The following is a 19,043-nucleotide window of genomic DNA, read 5'->3' as shown; positions in this document are numbered from 1 at the left end:
GCTGTCCTGTGCACTGCAGGACATTTAACTTTATCCCTGTCCCTATGCGCTAGATACCAATTACACCCGCCTTCCAGTTGTGACAACCCAAAACGTGTGCAGACAGCACCAGATGTTTCCTAGGGGCCAAAATCACCCCCGGTTAAGAACTGGTAGAGAACTGTGCCAAAGCATGTAGCTCAAGCCACTTCATCTCTACACGACAAACAGCGCAAGGCCTGCAGGGAACAGCAGCGTCACGGGACCCCAAGTATATCTACAGCAACGTCTCTGGTTTAGACAGTTCAGCTGATTACAAGTAAAATCCCTGACTCGAACCTCAGATTTGCCCAAAGAAACAGCACGCGTAGTTCGCATGATGAGAAGCCGTCTCTGAGCTGCCTGAGACACGGCCTGTACAAGGACGGGCTTCTATGCTATGTCTGTACTGGCTGGAACAGTGCCCCCCAATCCATGTCCACCCAGAACCTCAGAATGTGAATGCATTTGGACATGGGGCCTCTGCAGATGTAATTAGTTACGATGAGGTCGTAGGACAGCGGGTGGGCCCTGAATCCAATGACTGTGCCTTTCTAAGCCTGTGTCTGAAAAAAAGCGTTCCGTGCAAAGTGACCTCCCAGCCGAGCTGAGCTGGGCGGGTCACGGCGGGTCCTCACGCTCAGGCCCCAGGCCGAGTGCAACTTGGTCAGTAAGAGGCTTACCTTCGCCTGCAGCCGGCCCTGCCCAGTTTCTGCCTCGAGGGTCACACACCTCAGCCGCCCCGTTCAGACCCCTCCTCCTAACGTGCGCCGCCCTCACCAGCACAGTCTTAACCGTCCTGTAACCATCCTGTAACCATCCCTACCTTGCCTTCTCCCACCTCCACGTAATCTTCCTCACGCCCCCTCCTTCATCTCAAATACACAAAAGAAACGGCAAAACTGACATTCTCTGGGACATTCGGGAGCTTGCGCCCCAGCACAGGTGGTCAGTTTGGCTCCGATAAAACTCCTATAAAAATTCTCCACGGGTTTCAACAGCTCTGTACTTCCTACCAAGTCTCGGCCTCGTGACATGGTAAAACCTAGAAACGGGAAGTCGGGGCAAGGACCCTTCCTCCGGGAGAATGGCCCCCTCAGTTCGGCCCACCCGGGTGACCGCCCGAGACCACACCTGACACTGTATCCACGGACTCGATTTTCTGAGACCTGGTCTCTTCTTCCTCATCTTCCCTCTCAGAGGCGCCAGGTATCTCGTCATCTTCACAGCCACATAAAAGGAAAGAAAAAAAATATGTAATTGTTTCACTACATGAGTCACCTGGCATTACGGTTCTCCTCGGAACTGGGGGGTCAGCATGTGCCAGGACACTCATGCTCATTAATCGGCGGGAGGAGGTCAAGAACCGGAAATGACCTCGATTGACCCGGAAGCTGATCCTGGGCAGTCAGAGGTTCCCTCACCTTCTCCTGACCTTGGAATATCCGTTCCGCCCATCAGCCCGGTGGGCGATGTTTTCAAGGACGCAGCCTGAGAGCCATGGTGGTGAGACTGTCTGCACGGTGACCGCGACTGACCCCACGGAGGCCTCTCCATAAACTAAGATCCTGGTGGGCGGGCGTCGGGCAGGCAGAGACGTCCTGGTCCTCGTCTTGCAGCGCCCACAATAAGGCCCAGATGGAAGTTCCCTGCTTATTAAAACCGCCACCTACCAATGTGGAGTAGGCTGCCTCTTTTCTCCGTGTCTGGGTGCCCTCTGTGTACAGAGGCCGGCTTGTGAACCAACACAGCCCTACAAAGATATTCCGGGTCCCACGAGCAGCCTGGAGTAACGTGAAAGGAAGACTTGTGCAAATTCTCCAGGAGATGAAGGACAGAGAATGATCGCATAGTTACAACAGGCCCAGAAGAACTATAAACGACCAACACACGTAAAAAGAGAGGCTCAGCTCCACTAATTAGTAAAATGCAAATTAGAGGAAGGACGTGATATGGGAGAGCTCCCTCGCTACAACAGTTTTCAGCCTCCCTCACTATAGAAATTTTGTCTCCTTTCCCCTAGTTTCTTAGCTCCTTAGCCCCTGGCTTTGCTTACTCTTCTAATCAGTTTCTGAAGCCTAGACTGAAGATTGCTGTAGCCTGAATCACAGAATGTCGCTCAGGTAACTACTTAAAAGCCTGTGGCTTCCCAACATCCCCCAAGCCATTCCGGACCCCACAGGTCACTTATACTTGTTGATTGTAATCATTGAAGCCCAATGTTCTTTCCAACCCATTCTGGGCCCAGTTCCTGGACAATTGATGCCACCTGAATGACTGCTTGAATGGCCACAGGCTCTATAGAACTAACAGATTTATTAATTAAAATGTACTTTTCCTCATTTAGGGGCCTTGGGGATACAGAGGACGCCCCAGCAAGATTGCCAGTCCCAACCAAAGAAGCCAGCGTGGTCTTCCAGGTGGATCTCGAGACCCTTTCCTCTCATCTAAGATCAGATAGGGCGAGAGTTCCGTGAATCCCCCAATAGATAGGGGCAGCTCTATGCCCCATCCAGCAGGAAGTAGATACAGAAGAAAAGACCTTCTGTCCCTCAACTTCCCATAGAGATTTTATGGGGATCACGTCTCTCAAGGGGAAAACAAGGCAGGCAGCTAGAGACAGGCATCGGGTCTGCATTCCTGCACAACCCATAGTATTCAACCACCTGAAAGACCTCCCCTCTCTGTCCCAAACTTCCCCTTTTCATTGTAATTATCTACCCCTAGGAGGAACAAATGGGTACAAAATACCCATCTAGATTAAACTGGCCACTCACACCTGCTCAGTTTAAAAAGATGAGGCAATAGCCTCTTGTCAATCACAGGTGTCAATCAAGTGGTCCCACGCCTGGAAAGGAACAGCCCATTCTAGAGAAAAAAGGATAAAAACAAGTCCTTGCCAGTCAGGCCCTTTTCGAGCCGGGGCGCTTGGCTCTTTGGGCCCTTTGCCTTCTGAGCCTCCTCCTTTGTTCCACCTGGAGCCCCTGGACCTGTCTGCCTTTGAGCCCTTCTGCTCCTAATGATGCCTCCTCGGGCCCTTGAGCCCTTCTCACTGCTGGGGTCCGCTTCTATTTCCTGGAAGCGTACTGTCTCTTCCAATAAACTGCATTTTCACCACTTTATCGGCACCTCGTTCAATTCTTCGCTCGAGACGCCAAGAACCTGAACACCCGCTGAGAAGAGCCCACCCTCCGGTAACAGAAGTGCTTCCACCTGTCGTCTATGGCATAAATTATAGATTGACAATATCCAATATTGGCAAGGCTGCTGGCAAACAGGCACCTCATTACCACTGGGTGTGGACTGGCAGGGTCCCTGTGGAGAGCTGTTTGCAGGACCTACCCAAACTGTAAACGCACTCACCCACTAAACCAGCAATTCCGCTTTTAGAAATCTATCCCACAGAAATACAGTGTACAAAAGTAGGTGTAGATTGTTACGTTGTAAAATAAAATACTGTGGAAATGGATACATAAAATATAGTACATCTGTGTACTTAATATCTGTAAAATTAGGTAGATCTATAAGTATTGACATGAAAAATTCTCCAAGATGTATTTGAGGGGGACAACCTTACATCTGTAAGTCAAAATAATATATAGATAGATAGATATAGATATAGATATATGTAGTATGATCTTATTATTTTAGGAACTCTATATACTCATATAATCATTATATACATATTATAGAGAGAGAGAAAGATGCAGCTGACTCATAGAGATAGGTAGGTAGGTAGGTAGACAGACAGATAAGATTTGGAAAAGATCTGGCAGGATACATCCCAAACTAACAACAGTGGTTACCTATAGGAGTGGTAATAAGGCTTAAGGGACTGTGAAGGGTTGCTTTTTCACTTTTTACCTTATATAATTGTCATGTGAATTTTAAAAAGAACATCTTCCAGTAATACTTGTGTAAATTTTAAAAATTTAAGCGAGCTATTAAATGATATGTATGATATGATTCCATTTTGTGATTTTAAGAAACAATATATGCTAACCTATTAGAACAGCATCTTGGGCTAGCTGCTGCTCGAGGAGACATCCATCTTGCCTCACCCCCATCCTCACCAGCATCTATTTGTCTCCATTCATGTAATTTTTAACTGGGAGCAGAGAGAAGTCTTTACTGGGGGAGGGGCAGAAATAGAGAGAAAAGAGGGACAAAACGACATGCACTGGCCCCACTCCAGACCCTTTGGACATACCAGAGCCCTGATAAAGGGTCTAATAAAAGTGTCCAAGGGTCTTTGTGAGCCTGTAGGCTCCGAAAGCAAAGGATGAGTGACAACGTGGCACACAGGGCTAGGGAGGAGGTCTGCTCTCCTCACCGCTGTCCAGAACTCAACACCCAATGCCATTCTGGCGCCTGCAGGACCTGCAGCTCTGCGTATCCAGGGACAGCATCCTCAGCAGGGAACACGCTGGCATTCTCAGGACGTGGTGACAATGGAGAAGAGCCAGAAAAGGAGGGGAAGACGCTGGGAGAGTCGGAGGCAGCCCAGAAACAGATCTTGGCCTGAGGGAGATTTCCAAGCACCCTTTGGAGGGTCCAGGAAATAACCAGGAGGACCCTCTGGAGTGAGACTGAAATCAGCTTCCACATAGAATGGGGACATCCAGCCAGGAGACACCTGGCTAAACATGTGAGTATACACAGCACAGAAAACAGCCACCGAACTGTTAACAGAAGCCCTCCCTCAGAGGTCGCAAGAAGTCCAAGTCATGTCCATTTCTTAAGATCTTGGTATATGGTTTTTTAAAGTGTACAAAATCAGGGTTACTGAAATTTCGTCGACGTTAAATAATCAGTCCTGTCAGGGTTTCTTTGTATCCATAATTTCACTTGGTGGTAATGAAAGAGTCTAAATTCAAGGTCCTGTTATACTGTAATGTCCAGGCTCAAAGGTCTTTCGGGGGGGGGGGGGAGAATGAATAAAAGACTGGAAGGTTAGATTCCAAAATGTTACTATGGTCATCTCTCTGGGTGCCGGTAGCAATTTGTTGTGGTGGTTTATTTGTGGTTTGGACACAATGAACATGTGTTATTTTGTGCAAAGAATATTTAAAATAAATGTATGTGCCTAGTACCTCTAAAAAAACAGGTCTGCCTGACACCACCGTCCCACTCCACGAAAGGCCCTACAGGACACCCAGAGGTCTCCTGAAGGCCCTAAAGCAGCACAGGCAGCTGACACTGATGGAACACACCACACAAACCTCCGTCGTCCGTGACATCCCCACAGATGACGGTGCTCCTGCTGAGAGAGAACTTGGCATGTTGGTCAGTCTCCTCTCCCAGGAAGGACCTGAGTGTCCCCTGCCCTCTGTCCTGTCTCTTCATCACCCACCCTCAGGCCCTCTCTGTGTCCAGCCACCTCCACAGAGGGTTCTGGGCATCCAGTCACTGCCATTCTTTCTATTTGAAATGCTAATTTGTTAAACATAAACATTTAAAATCTACTGTAAGGTTTAAAACCTTGTTTGGACATTACAGTAGCATGTTGGCAGGATCATGGGACGTAGAAAGGGGCTGCTTTTCTCCACTTCTGCAGACTCTACCACTGTCAAGGACAGTGAGGATGAAGTGTCCCTCCCAGCACCTGCGTCACTTCTCTCCCATCTATGGCATGTCGTTGGTCAGCGGCTCCTACTCTTGAATCTTTACTGCCTGTGCGACCTACTGTGTTTCGTGGGGGAGTTACTTAAGCCTCTCTGTGCCACAGCTTGCCCATCTGTAAAATGGGGTAACAATTCTCCCACTTCGTTGCATTCATGAGCTGGTATCAGCGTTTGGCACAGTACCTGGTGCAGAGTAAGCGCTAAATAAGCGTTTGCCGTGACTATTTATTCAAGGGCTGACTTTCCAAGTGGGCAGGGCCGGTGCCTCCAGGCTCACCCAGGGCCCGGACGGACCCTGCGGGGCGGGCACCAGAAATATCTGCGGCCTGCACCTGGGCCGAGGCCGGCCGGTGTGGGGAGGAGGGAGCGGGCAGGAGGCGCGGCCGCGGGCTCACCGGTCTCCTCCAGCACCTCCTCGGGCACCACGGTGCGGTAGAAGAAGAGCGTGGCGGCGCCCTCCTCGGGGCTGGTCTGGTTGAGGAAGTGCAGGATGAGTTCCTCCACCTCGCCGTCGTTGCGGTACAGCAGCTCCTCGAAGAGCTGGGGGTCTGTGAGGCCCAGGGCCGTGTACACGCGGTCGCGTATCCACAGCACCCGCAGGTCGTCCATGGCGCCGCGCAGGGCCGCGTCGCGCCGAGGGAGCCCAGCGCCTGCGGAAGGGAGTCCGTAGCAACGGCGCCCCTGGCAACGGCGGCCCCAGCAACGGCCGCCGCGGGCGCGGGACCCACAGTCCCGGGGAGCGCTGACACCTGCCCCCGCACTCGCAGGGGCGCGAAGGGCAACCCCGGAGGGAGGGTGGCATCGAGCCCCGGGAGAGGGGCCGGGGAGCCCCCACCACCGCGCCGCGGGGGTAGGGCTCCTTCCCTGGTGGTGGGCCCACCTTTCCTTGTAGCCCAAATGGGTGGGGGGCAGCCCGGACGCCCTGGGGATGTAGAGAAAGACGTGTCTGGCCAGGCGTTGTGACCGACTGGGGGCCTCGCGGTGCCCCAGGAGTGTTCTGTGATTCTCACCGCTGTCCTGACCAGTTTGCCGTACAGGAAACCGAGGTAAGAAAGGTGACAGGACAAGGTCACAGTATCTCGGATGTGGCAGAGGCAGAGTTGGAAGCCAGACAGGACTACAGCCTGAGCCCCCAGCCACTATGGCTCAAGGGGCGTCGGAGAGCAAATACCTTGCGAAGAGAGGTCCCAGAAGGGACAGGTTCCTTGGGGGGGGGGGGGGGCTACAGGATCACGGAGGAGGCGGAGTGCTTTGGTGTTCCAGCCAAGCCAAGGCAGAATAAAGCAAAACACTCGCGTTTTAGAAATATATATTTATTTTTCATTAGTAAAAAGAAGTTCAATACTGACAGGAAGATGCAAATTTGTCCTTTCATGCATTTTGGGAGCTATAACTTCTTTACTGTCCTTTCCCCTCACAGAGTTGAGCCCCTAGATTTCTAGGCTGACCTTAAGAACCTAGCCTTCTTGTTGGCTTTTCCCATTAAGAAACAAGTGGAATTTCTAAGTATTTCTTAAAATTCTAAACCAAAGTTCAGTATCAATGGCCTGGTTGTTGGAAAACGATTACTCTGAACTGCCTTATTTTCATAATCATCTTGGATTAAATATCTCAGTCTCTTGCTGGAGATATACCAGATGGCATGCAAGCAAACCTGGCTTTAAAATTTAAATCAAGAAAATTATTGTTTTCAAATGCAGACTGCAGGACAGTTATTGAAGTTATTTTGTTTTTGCTTTCCAAAATGAAAAAGGTCCTAAAATGTCCATAAGAGCTACCTATGCTATAGATATTCTATGCTTCAATAAAATATTACAGATTGAAAAGTGAGACCAGAATGTTGTTATAAAAATACCCATTGCAAAAATGAGGTCAGAGCAGCATTGAGTGAAAGGTGAGTCTTTTCCAAGCCGTATCCACAAAGAGGGCAAGTCCACAGGGCTCTCCGTGAGCTGGTCGGAATACCTTTGCCCTGCATAACTGATCATGATCACATCACCACAGGATTCCTTCACCCTTGCAGGATGAAACCAAATTCTGTTTTACTGAGGAAACCCTCTTGGGTTTTTATTTTAGGATTTCATTAACAAAGAGAATGAACACCTGAATGAAAACTGGAAAACATGGCTGTCATGACATTTATCTTTGGGAAAATAAACATATTTAGCATCATCCAGATAACTGACCATTTTTCCTCTGGATATTTGCTATCAAGGGAATCAAGTCTGCCTTAAAAATTGTATGCCTAATAGGTTTATTAAACAACTTAAAAACAAAACAAAGCAACCGCTCATGTAACATGACATTGGAACCAACAGCTTTATAAAGAAATAAAATTTCTCCTTGTGCCTAAGAGACACCATCAAACTATATTTCTAGAGAGTTCTTTCACAAAAGTAAGGACTATTACTTTGTTTTTTACATAATTACATTCTACATAAGTTTCAATTGAAAAATGACTCTTCACTCCCTGATAAGAGGTGTTAATTAAAATTAAAAAGGGCAGTGGGAGCAGTGAAGAATTCCAGCAGGCACTGTATGTCTCTTGTTTACTAACCAGTTAATAATGTCCGGAAATCGTGGATTTCCTGGGATGAATTAGTTACCATTTTATTACAACAGAGCCTTGGAGTAAAGTAGCAAAAGTGACAACTTGTGAGGTACAAGTGTGAAACATGGACGGCATTATTGACCTAAAAAGAAGGGTCCAACATTACACTTTCCTGGGGAAACTTAACTTTGAGAGCAGAGTCATTGTGAAGAGTTTCATCAGCATTGTTTTCTGTCTTATTTTAATGAGGGACAAAACCCAGTAATTCCAAACTGGCTTTGGGTAACATCTCATGAGGGAACAGCGCAGACTCTTCTCTACAATTAAAAAGGTTTAATGTAAGAGTCAGTTATGTCATGATGTTCAGTTCACACCTCTCAGCAGACAGGCCTTGAAATTACCTGAAAAGATAAGCTTAAATTCAGTGCTACAATAACCTTAGCTTATAAAGAAAATTCCAAACTCTCTATCACTAGCAGAGTGAGGGAGTAATGGTGACCAACGGGCCTTTTCACGTGTTACTCCAAATGTGAGAAAGGGAAAATACTGTAGATTTCTTTTTGAAAATAATGATCTAAAATCAATTACAGTAAAATATGAAAATGCACATAATTTACAAAAAGAACACGTCAAAATATTCAAGAGGACTGACTCAAATTTATTCAAAACTAAATGGCAAGTGAGTAAATGAATTTAAACTAAAGACTATAAATTAATGGCTAAGAATTAGTTTTCAACTGATCTAAATAGTGTTTGAAAGTTTAACTTAACTTTAAATGTGTATACCAGACCTTTATTTAAAATCAGTCTGAAAGTAAAAATTATAATTGTACTGTTCTCAAGGATAGGTGCAATCTCTTTATGGTAAAATATCTTAATTTATATTTTGTTATAAAAATATAGAAAATACTACTTTTTACCTTTCCTTCACTCAGTATAAACCCCTTTGGGCTCAGTAATGTCAGCCAAGCTGGTCACTTAAGTTCAAATGATATCCATATTGCATCTTCTACAGTCACACTTGGTTTTAAGGCTCAGTATACAGTTTCTTTCCAAACGATCTATTAGCATAATTGTTTTTATGTAAGGATAACAGGATAAGAGTCTTTAAAAAAAATATACTAGTGGGATCACCATTTGTTGTATGGCATTTTCCCCAATTATTAAAACAAGACAAAAGGGTAGAAATCATCTCCTACTTGTAATTCTAAATAGCATACAGTAAAAAAATGCTTGCATACCTTCAATCAAGCAATAAATGTGACTCTTTTGATTATTCATCATTAAATTTTTTTTTAAACTACACTTAACTTCAGCTGTTGGAAAATATTATCTGACAACTTCAGGTGACAGAGTAACTCTTTGTTTTTTATAATAGGGTGAAAAGGAATCAAGTATCTAAGAGCATTTTCAATTAGTCATTCAAAATTGGCTTCTCTCCCCCAAGCTTATTTTTAAAAAATAACTTGAACATAACTTTTGGCATTAACTTATATATTTGCTCATCATAAAAACTGAAATAAGTTTATATATCTGAAATTGATAAACTTTACAAAATATTTAACATGAGGACGGAGGTATATCTTACAGAATTATTTGGCTAGCTCATAAGGCAATCAATGAAGACGGAATTTTTCCTATCGTAAATTTGACATAAGTGAAATTCTATAACATAATTCTCCATAAATCTGAAAGCTTGTTGGATACAGCAATATGATCATGCCACGTCATCACTGAACTTCGACGAAAGTAGTCTGAATGAGAAAGGAACAAATTTGGTGCCTGCACCAACGTAGAATTTGTTCTGAAATTCCACCCTAAAAAAAAAAAAGTTAATGAAAGACTATAAATAACACTCCTACATTTCTTAAAACAACATTTATAAGTTTAAAAATAACAGTTCCTGTGCTGAAGTTGCTTCATTCCATACATACTCTTGGCACAAATATTTTTACCTAAATAAAATACACACGCACACCCCGCCCCATGTTGGCTTTCTCAGTATGTAAAGAAACGCTACACACCACCTTATACACTAGACACACACCAGTATTAAGAAACTCTTTCCACCTTTGTAAATGGGTACACATACAAGTAGTCTGACACATACTGTAAAACATTAAGAAACATGTACGAAGTATTTTATAAGATAAAGCAATGTCAAATCCAAAGTAACTGAAAGGATGAAATATGCGTAATTATTCAGCAAGCATAAACTTGCTTTTACTTGTCAGTGATAACAGTTCAGAAACAAACTACAATTATAACTTGGGATCTGAACACAGAACCCAATGTTAGGAACGGAAGAACTAGCCTAAATAAAGCACTAGATTTTTGTAGGGGTTTTTATATATTGTGTTTCCCCGAAAATAAGACCTAGCGGGAAAATCAGCTCTAGCGCATCTTTTGGAGCAAAAATTAAAGTAAGACTGGGTCTTATATAACATAAGACTGGGTCTAATATTAATTTTTGTTCCAAAAGACATATTAGAGCTGACTGTCTGGCTAGGTCTTATATTTGGGGAAACACTATCTATCTATCTATCTATCTATCTATCTATATATATATATATATATATATATATAAAAATGTGTGTGTGTGTGTGTGTGTGTGTGTATGTATGTGTATGTTTGGGGGAGGAGTTAGATTTTTAAAAATAGTTCCAAAGCTAAATTTCAAGCTCACCAATGGAGGCGAATGGCATGAAGAAATGCAGAAAGGCCTTCCATGATCAAAAGGATGAGGACTGTCAAACCTGCAAAGACAGCGATAACCGGGAGCAGCAGCAAGACACCGAAAGTCGTGTCTACGCGGAGGCCCACACGCATCAGCATAGCCCACAGGACATCAGACAACTCTGCAGAGGAATCAGATGGCACAGTTAACTTCTGTTTACATTCCGTGAGTCACTGCAGTTAGCTAGTTGGACTGGGTTTCCTTCTGACAATCCTGAACTGCTATCCATAAAAAGAAAACCCACCTATACTGTAATATATACGAAGTCCGACAATTAAGTTCGCGAACTTGTTGCAACAATGTTGCTAACCTTTTTTGATATCAGAGGGATTATTCATTATGAATTTGTACCAACTGGACAAACAGTTAACCAAGTTGACTATTTGGAAGTGCTGAAAAGGCTGCATGAAAAAGTTGTATGAAAATGACCTGAACTTTTCGCCAACAATTCATGGCTCTTGCATCACGACAATACACCAGCTCACACGGCACTGTCTGTGAGGGAGTTTTTAGCCAGTAAACAAATAACTATATGGAACACCCTCCCTCCTCACCTGATCTGGCCCCCAGTGACTTCTTTCTTTACCCGAAGATAAATTAAATATTGAAAGGAAGACATTTTGATGACATTCAGGACATCAAGGGTCATACTATGACAGCTCTGATGGCCATTCTAGAAAAAGTTCCAAAACTGCTTTGAAGGGTGGACTAGGCGCTGGCGTTGGTGCATAGCTTCCCAAGGGGAGTGCTTCGAAAGTGACCGTAGTGATATCCAGCAATGAGGTATGCAGCACTTTGTCTAGGATGAGTTCACGCACTTAATTGTCACACCTCGTATATGGAGTATTACAATTTTAATAGTTTTTGCCTTTCTTAAAATGTGTATACATTTTTCTGGCATCCTCTGTATATATAAGTATGTATTTTTTTTTAGTTCTTCTCTACCACCATTCACATTCCAGTCACATCTCACTTCCAGTGTCACCACTTTCTGTTTCTCCAATGCCCTTTCACCTTTGTTGGCCAATCACCTTGTCCGATTATCCATTTTTGTAAAATGTTACATGGGTTTACCACTGGCCCACAACAGGCAATACCACCATGTGCACTGCCCTCTGTGTGTGAATGGCACAGAGGCACAGGACCAAACAGTCGCCAACAGACATTAAAAGAACTAGGTGATTGGTCACTGATTGCAAATGGACATTGTTGTGAAACTTGTACTTTATTTTTACACCGTGGTAACTGAAATCTGAACTGTGTTGTGGGGGGACCGGTGTGATTTAACTAAACTGTGATAACTGAAATGCTGCATTATCAGAACCATGCAAAGGGAAGATGGCCTGTCATCAAAACAATTAATCAGCATGGTTTTAGGGCTGCATGACATAAATGGATAGTTATACTTGATAAGGCAGGATTGAATAAAGTGACAGTAATGACAAGAACGAAAATGATAATGGCAGCGGCTCCCCAGCCTTCCCAGTTCTCAAAGCCCGTGTCTGGTCATTTTCTCACAGCATCCCAAGCCACCAGAACTATTCATACCCAAGAGATGCATGCACTAGTGGTTAGTGCAAACAAGTTCACAGCGCCAGCTCACAGCACATCTGAAAGATGGTACTGTGTTTCCCTCGCACATTTAAATGTCCCCGTGGTTCGTTCGCTGTGGTGTGTCAGCAGTTTGGGAGCTGCAGGGCTAAGCAAACACTTACGTGCATGAGCCAGGCTGAGTGCCCAGAGCCTTAGGTATGAAGCGGTGTTGGAGATGCAGCCCAGACAGTACTCGATGGAATGAATTGCCTGGGTCATTAATATTTCTCCAAAATTAAACTGCGAGAGAGACCCCACAAACACGGGTTAGACTCCATACATTACACACATAGTTCCACAAGTTACACATCCGCTCCACTTTCAGGATTACAATGAAAGAACTGGCTTCTGGAATACTGGCGAGAAGATGCTGGGGTGTGAGCAACAGTGAGTCACAGGATGTGAGTCTATGACCTATGTAGTTCGCCAGCCCCCACCCCGAGCCTCAGTTTCTCCTATGTAAACTGAGGCGCGGGACCAGAACAGTGATGCCACAAACCCTTAGGCAGCCCCGTGAGATTCCAGAACCTGTCTTAGTAACTATGAAACATCTATGAAAAACAGACATTTCCCAAACACGAGGTTAGAAGACTATTAATAAATGTGCGTGGTTAACAGATAAGCGCGTTCTGAAAACCAGTCCAACAAGGGACAGTTATAAAAGGGGTCCCTGGGGCGGAAAAGACTGCAAAACACTGGGCAAGATGACTCACGTTCTTTCCAGCTCTGCTTTTTGTTTTTTTATGATCCTAGGAATTATTAATCATCCCAAATTAAAACTCTAAACTACATAATGATTACAAAATGTTGGCTGTAAGAGATTTTGTCCTTACTAGAGAGCCAGACATGCTTCTGAGAAGATAATATAGACGGGAGTGGCAGACATGCTCCACTGTCTGCCCAGGACTAGGACTGCGCCTCTCTTCTCTTCCTGGGGGGGGCACTCACCCTGTACCCCTAGCCACAGTTGTCATGGCTGAACTGTGCTCCCCAAAGTTCCCATGTTGAAGCCCAAAGCCCTAATGGGACTGTTTGGAGACAGGGCCTTTAGGAGGTAATTAAGGTTAAATGAGGTTGTAAGGGTGGGGCCCTGATCCAATATGACTGTGTCCTTATAAGAAGAGAAGGTGGCCGTCAGCAGGCAAGGAGAATGGTCTCAAGAGAAACCAACCCGCCAACATCGTATCTGTGACTTCCAGCCTCCAGACTGTGATATCTAATCTGTTGAAGTGACCGTAGTCAGGCCAATCACAGTACTTTCTTGGAATTTTTCCTAACAGCCGCGAACTGGTAAGAGTGTTTTTTTCTCTGATTGAAAGACTGCAGAAAAGAGGCGCAGCGCTAGCGGTTCTCATGGTTCCAACATCATGGGGCCACCTGGCTTCAGAATATGAAGCAAACTGGCAAAGAAAAACCAACCAGGCCTCTTGGAAATGGAGGTCCAGAAACCAGTCATCTTGAGGCCAGCTCTGCTCCTGTCCTGCCATGAGTCAGTAGATTCCCCTGAAACCAGTGTGAACCTGTCTCTTTCTTGCAACTATAGAAAAGTTCTGACTAAGACGAGAATCTTCTAAAAGCAATGTTCATGACACCTGAAGTTCCATCACAGCTGACAATGTTAACAGCATAAATCCCATTGTAAAACTGAAACAACAAAATGTTCAACCAAAACCTTCATAGTATGATGACAGTTATAAGACCAAAACAGCATTTGGAAAGATGTGAGTAACAGTTGTTTTGTTTATGTTTTATTTTTTTTAGTTAAATTTATTGAGGTAACACTGGTTAATAGTATTAATTTCAGGTGTACAACATTATAATTTGATATCTGTGTACTCCATTGCATGCTCACCACCTGTACAGATGTGGATGTGAACAAAACTAACTCCATCTCTGTGTCCTGGACGTCTTTCATGCTGTGACCTTTGACTAACCTCACTGCCCTCAGCAAGCATATCAAACCTTCTAGACGTTTATCTGTGTTCCATAAAATGTAGTCATAAATAGTTTTGTTTCTAATAGCCAGAATAGCACGACAACCGAGATAAATATCCGACTGGTGATGGTATTAATTATAAACAATCCTCCATCACAGGACCACCAAGAGGTGTGACCCCCAGCACGTACTGCATTCTTTGTCCCTTTGCCTTGTCAATCATCAGTACCTGACTTATACTATAAAAAAGTACCAAAATAGGGGTCTGTTAGCGGAGAATAATCAGCGCAGAATTGCTGGGTTGACTCTTCCATACCAATCCAATCATCCTGTAAGTCAATTACCCTATAATAAATTCCATTACAGTCTATGGAGTTGCCTGTGTCATTTTTTGGTCCAAACACACCTTCTCCTGACGGTGGCCATCACGCCTCTACCACACTGTCAGACACCAAAGTCTTTGTCTTTTAAGATTATTATTATCGTTCTTATGATCATCTGTATGAAAGTTTGGTTATTTATCTAATTTTATCAATAGTAACTGACAATATTACCTCTTCAGATGTCATTTCTCTACATCCATCTTCCATCTGGTTCGCTCCCTCTTCTATGTCTTGGCTTCCCAGCAAAGACACTTCTTCCTCGCTATCTTTCCTTATAAGCGTGTAACCACTCTAACAACCGAAAGAACACAGTCAGTGCCTCCAAAAGCAAAGGTTGTGACAAAACCAGAGTTAGAGCCCCTTCATTTCTCTTAACGATTCCGCTCTTCGGGAATAAAAAAGTGAAAATGAGTACTTCATCCCTATTAGGATAACTATTACTAAAAAAGAAACCAGAAAATAACACGTGTTAGTTGGAGTGCAGAGAAATCGGAACCCTTGTGCACCTTTGGTGGGAATGTAAAATGGAGCAGCTGCTGTAGAGAACAGTCTGGTGGTTCGTCACAATATTAAATATAGAATTCCCACATGATCCAGCAATTCCATTCCTGGGTATATGCCCAGAAGAATTGAAAGCAAGGATTCAAACAGATATTGGGAACCCATGTTCGTAGGAGCATTATTCACAATAGCCAAAAGGTGGAAGCAATCCTAGTGTCCATTCATGGATGAACTGATAAACCAAGTGAGGCGTATCTGTGCGGTGGAGTGTTATTCCGTTAAAAAGGAAGGAAATTCTGACACCAGCTACAACATGGATGGACCCAGAGGACATGCTGAGTGAAAGAAGCCAGACACGAAAGGACAAATAACATATGAATCCACTTATACAAGGCACCCAGGGTAGTGAAAGCTCTAAATTCCCAGAGAGTAGAATGGAGGTCGCCAGGGGCTGGGCTGGGGAAGGGGGGCTGGGGAGTTAGTGTTCAACGGGGTCAGAGTTTCAGTTTGGGAAGATGAAGAGAGTTCTGGAGCTGGATGGTGGTAATGGCTGCACAACAACGTGAATGCACTTAGTGCCACTGATCTGTGCACTTAGAAATGGTAAAAACAGAAAATTTATGTTATGTATATTTACCACCATTAAAAAAATAAAATGAGAAACTAGACACACTAGAAAACATGCAAGTCTAAAAAGAAATTAAACAAAATGGTCACACAGGTTATAAATGAGTGATAGAACTTAAGGGCACTATTTTCTACATTTTATACATTTTCTATAATTTAGTTAATTTATTTAAACTTAAAAACTTGAAAAAAATCAAGAGGCAAGAATGAGGAGGAAAACGTGCTAACTCTGACAAGCCGTATCGAAGGATTTAGTTCAAACTCCTAAGGTGTGTTCATGACAGCAGGACCTAGTTCCACGTGCCCAGACATAGCAGGCTCTTTGCATGTAGCGTCTGCCAAACAGGCAACACCAAAGTTGTAAAGAAAGGAAGCTTTGGCTTTCAGATAGGAGACTGGGACCCTCGGCAAAGTGGTTTCTTTACCAACCCATTTTTATAACTAAAAACAGACTTTGTTCCCATTTACAAATACGCATCCAAACTCACACTTACCCTGCTGATCCCAAAGCAGCTGCGCCCGTTGTGGAGCCATAAGAGAAAGAGTGGTTTTCCCAAGAAGAGAACGGGGACAGACAGCGCAGTGACAGCCAGCAATAGTCTCTGGATGTGTCCCTGTTCGGGCGGAAGGGGAGGAAGTCGGTGAAAACGGGAAGACATGCTCATCGTCGTTGGTGCGCTTTATGACATTAGCGCAAATCAAGTAGGATGTCCCTTTAGTTAGTTATTAACAAGGAACATAAAGTAAATGCAAGCCAAGTTTATTTCCCGGTGAACCTTTTTCTCTCTTTTGTAAACTCAAAGCTGAATTCTAGAACTGATGGATAACATTAGTGACAGTGGTAAACTATCATTTTGTTCAGATGAGTAAGAAATTTGTAGACAAATTCTAAAGAGTCAAGCTCCAGCTAATCGTTTTCTGAAAAAACCTATAAATAGGAAAATACAAACACAACCTATAAACTTTTTTATATTCTTGGTGGTGGTTTTTTTAATTATTATTATAATGACTATTTGAGGAATGTGAGTATGTAGTAAGTGGATTTACTTCTACACATGGAAAATACTGAAATAGCATTCAAAACAAAACTAAAAACATTTTCTTGAAAAGCAAGGAGTTTTGCAGTTATTTAAAAATAATCAAGAGCAAAGCAGATTCGTGCTTACATAGCCACTGCGGTTTGCTTGGTTTTACGGGATCTGGACGTGGTTACGGAACACACGACCAGGCACGGCACTGGCCCTGCTCGTCCTTGTCTGGGGCCCTTCCCATGTTACATACAGGTTCCCAGCGCCGTATGCACCACTCAGGTACCAGGTGGCATCAGTATCTGTGTGCGAGCTCTCACACCGCACCACCAACACAATTCACCCCTGAATTCACCCCTGGCAGCCACAGGCAAAGCCCTATCAGAGGTCGTGAGTTGGGCACTCAGGCAGACCGGGTTAACATCCGGGCCCCACTGGCAGCTAAGCGACCTGGCCTGCCCTGAGCCACCCAAATGCCACCACCCACCTCGGGGGGCTGCTGTGAGAATTCAGAGACTACTGAAGGAAAGCACATTTCCAGGCCCGCGGTCGGTGCTAAGCAAAGGTCACTCCCTTCACTAAGCTTTCCGACCATAGCATCCATGTCCTTCCCTTTCTCACTTGAATTCCCTTTCGTACTTATCTAGTCGGTGTCATTCTACGAAGGTTCAGTAAAATAATGATAAAACACAGTTTTTAAAAGTCATAACCAGGAGAAATATAAATAAGAGGAAAAATTCAGAGTTCAAAAAGGATGCACATCCGCAGCTCACAAACGCAGCCCACAGGTAGACAAGCCGAGCTTCAGACCTGACTTCAAGCTTTTATCAGTCATGGAACGTGAAAAGCAAATCCCAATGTTCCATCCACAGGGTCAAAAACATTGAACCACAAAAATGCGGCTCAGGACAGAGGTTCTGACAGTGTCGACTGAGAGGGTTTCTCCTCTGTCCCACAGACACCGAGACGTGATCCGTGATGCCTTTGCCACCACCCTGGAGGCAGGACACTGGGGCACTCGGCACAGCACAGCGACCCTTAGCATAGTAACAACACGTGCTACCACGTACTGGGTAGGTGCCAGGCACTTTTCTAAGTGCTTCACACATATTAACTCTTTGCTATGAATTGCGTACTATTTTTATTCCCATTTTACAGATGAGGAAACTGAGGCACAGAGAAATAATGTGTTCAAAGTCCCACTTGGAGGAAGTGGCAGAGCTGGGATGGCAGGCAGGGCAGTCAGCCCTCAGAGGCCACACTCTGGGCCACCGTGCCACACTGCAGATGTGATGGCATCGTACAAACCCACAATTATAGAAAAGCCATGTTTGGAGACGGCCAGTGGGCTGTGGTCCAGGTGTCAGTTCTCTGACGCTCTGCCTTAGTCAGAGACTTGATTTTAATGAAACTGGAAAAGCAGGGGGACTGGGAAACCCTCAAGAACCCTCCAGTAATACATTTTCTTCCCACCAGTTTTGACTTTTACTGAGGGGCAGCGAGTCTGGATTACACCGCCTGAGCGGAGCCCCCAGTACAGCGTCCGGAGCAGGACGGCGTCCTCTGTGATCACACACTGAGAAATGCCTGGGAAACCTGTAAAAGCACCTGCAATTGTTCTACTGATCAAAACAAAAGGCTATCAGGAGGACTGCTTTTGACCACAGAAGGGTGGAAAAGATGATTACTTACCTGCCCTGAGTAAAGAGTACTTGTTTCGCTCGTTGGGAATAAAAACATATTAATAAACTCAATCAGAATGCTGGGAGCAACTCTGGAGGTTTCTGCTGAATAAACCAGCCACTTATAGATGATCATGAATATCAGGTACCCGAACATGCACAGCATGAAGAGCAGCTCTGGGATGGAGACCAAGTAAATATTGAACTTCTTCCTGAAATGCCTAGAAAAAGCAAAGTAACCGATCAACCCACACACAAGACTGGCCCAAGATGAAAAATTATTTGTGGCTCAGCCTATCTCAGCACATCATTCGTCTTATGACTCATCCTAGTGACTCACATACGTCCGTGAAGAGAAACGTG

The 19,043-nt window shown here is 44.5% G+C and overlaps 2 protein-coding genes across 3 annotated transcripts in view; both read right to left on the bottom strand.

The window, feature by feature from the left end:
- DNAH10 (dynein axonemal heavy chain 10) overlaps positions 1-6,772 on the bottom strand; it is a 113,664-nt gene extending 106,892 nt beyond the window's left edge. Inside the window, exons 1-2 of the mRNA XM_019748752.2 lie at positions 6,038-6,772; positions 1,153-1,239 (exon numbers count right to left, since the gene is read on the bottom strand). Coding sequence (XP_019604311.2) covers positions 1,153-1,239; positions 6,038-6,251 — 301 coding nt within the window. The 5' untranslated portion in view covers positions 6,252-6,772. The remainder of the gene's footprint in view (positions 1-1,152; positions 1,240-6,037) is intronic.
- A 167-nt stretch (positions 6,773-6,939) lies between these two features.
- The window catches only part of ATP6V0A2 (ATPase H+ transporting V0 subunit a2), a 33,311-nt gene continuing 21,207 nt past the window's right edge, over positions 6,940-19,043 (bottom strand). Inside the window, exons 15-21 of one of the 2 annotated variants that reach the window (XR_002138872.2) lie at positions 18,691-18,901; positions 16,465-16,584; positions 15,014-15,133; positions 12,646-12,763; positions 10,880-11,051; positions 9,114-10,010; positions 6,940-8,594 (exon numbers count right to left, since the gene is read on the bottom strand). Coding sequence is in view for 1 of the 2 variants with exons in the window: in XM_019748799.2 (XP_019604358.1) it covers positions 9,911-10,010; positions 10,880-11,051; positions 12,646-12,763; positions 15,014-15,133; positions 16,465-16,584; positions 18,691-18,901 (841 nt within the window). In the remaining variant the exon portion in view is untranslated. Of the gene's footprint in view, positions 10,011-10,879; positions 11,052-12,645; positions 12,764-15,013; positions 15,134-16,464; positions 16,585-18,690; positions 18,902-19,043 lie in introns of both variants that reach the window. The other variant, XM_019748799.2, reaches the window with a different exon arrangement.

Source organism: Rhinolophus sinicus, linkage group LG16 (assembly GCF_036562045.2).
Source record: "Rhinolophus sinicus isolate RSC01 linkage group LG16, ASM3656204v1, whole genome shotgun sequence".
Taxonomy (NCBI): Eukaryota; Metazoa; Chordata; class Mammalia; order Chiroptera; family Rhinolophidae; genus Rhinolophus; species Rhinolophus sinicus.
This window is presented reverse-complemented; position numbering and strand designations above follow the sequence as displayed.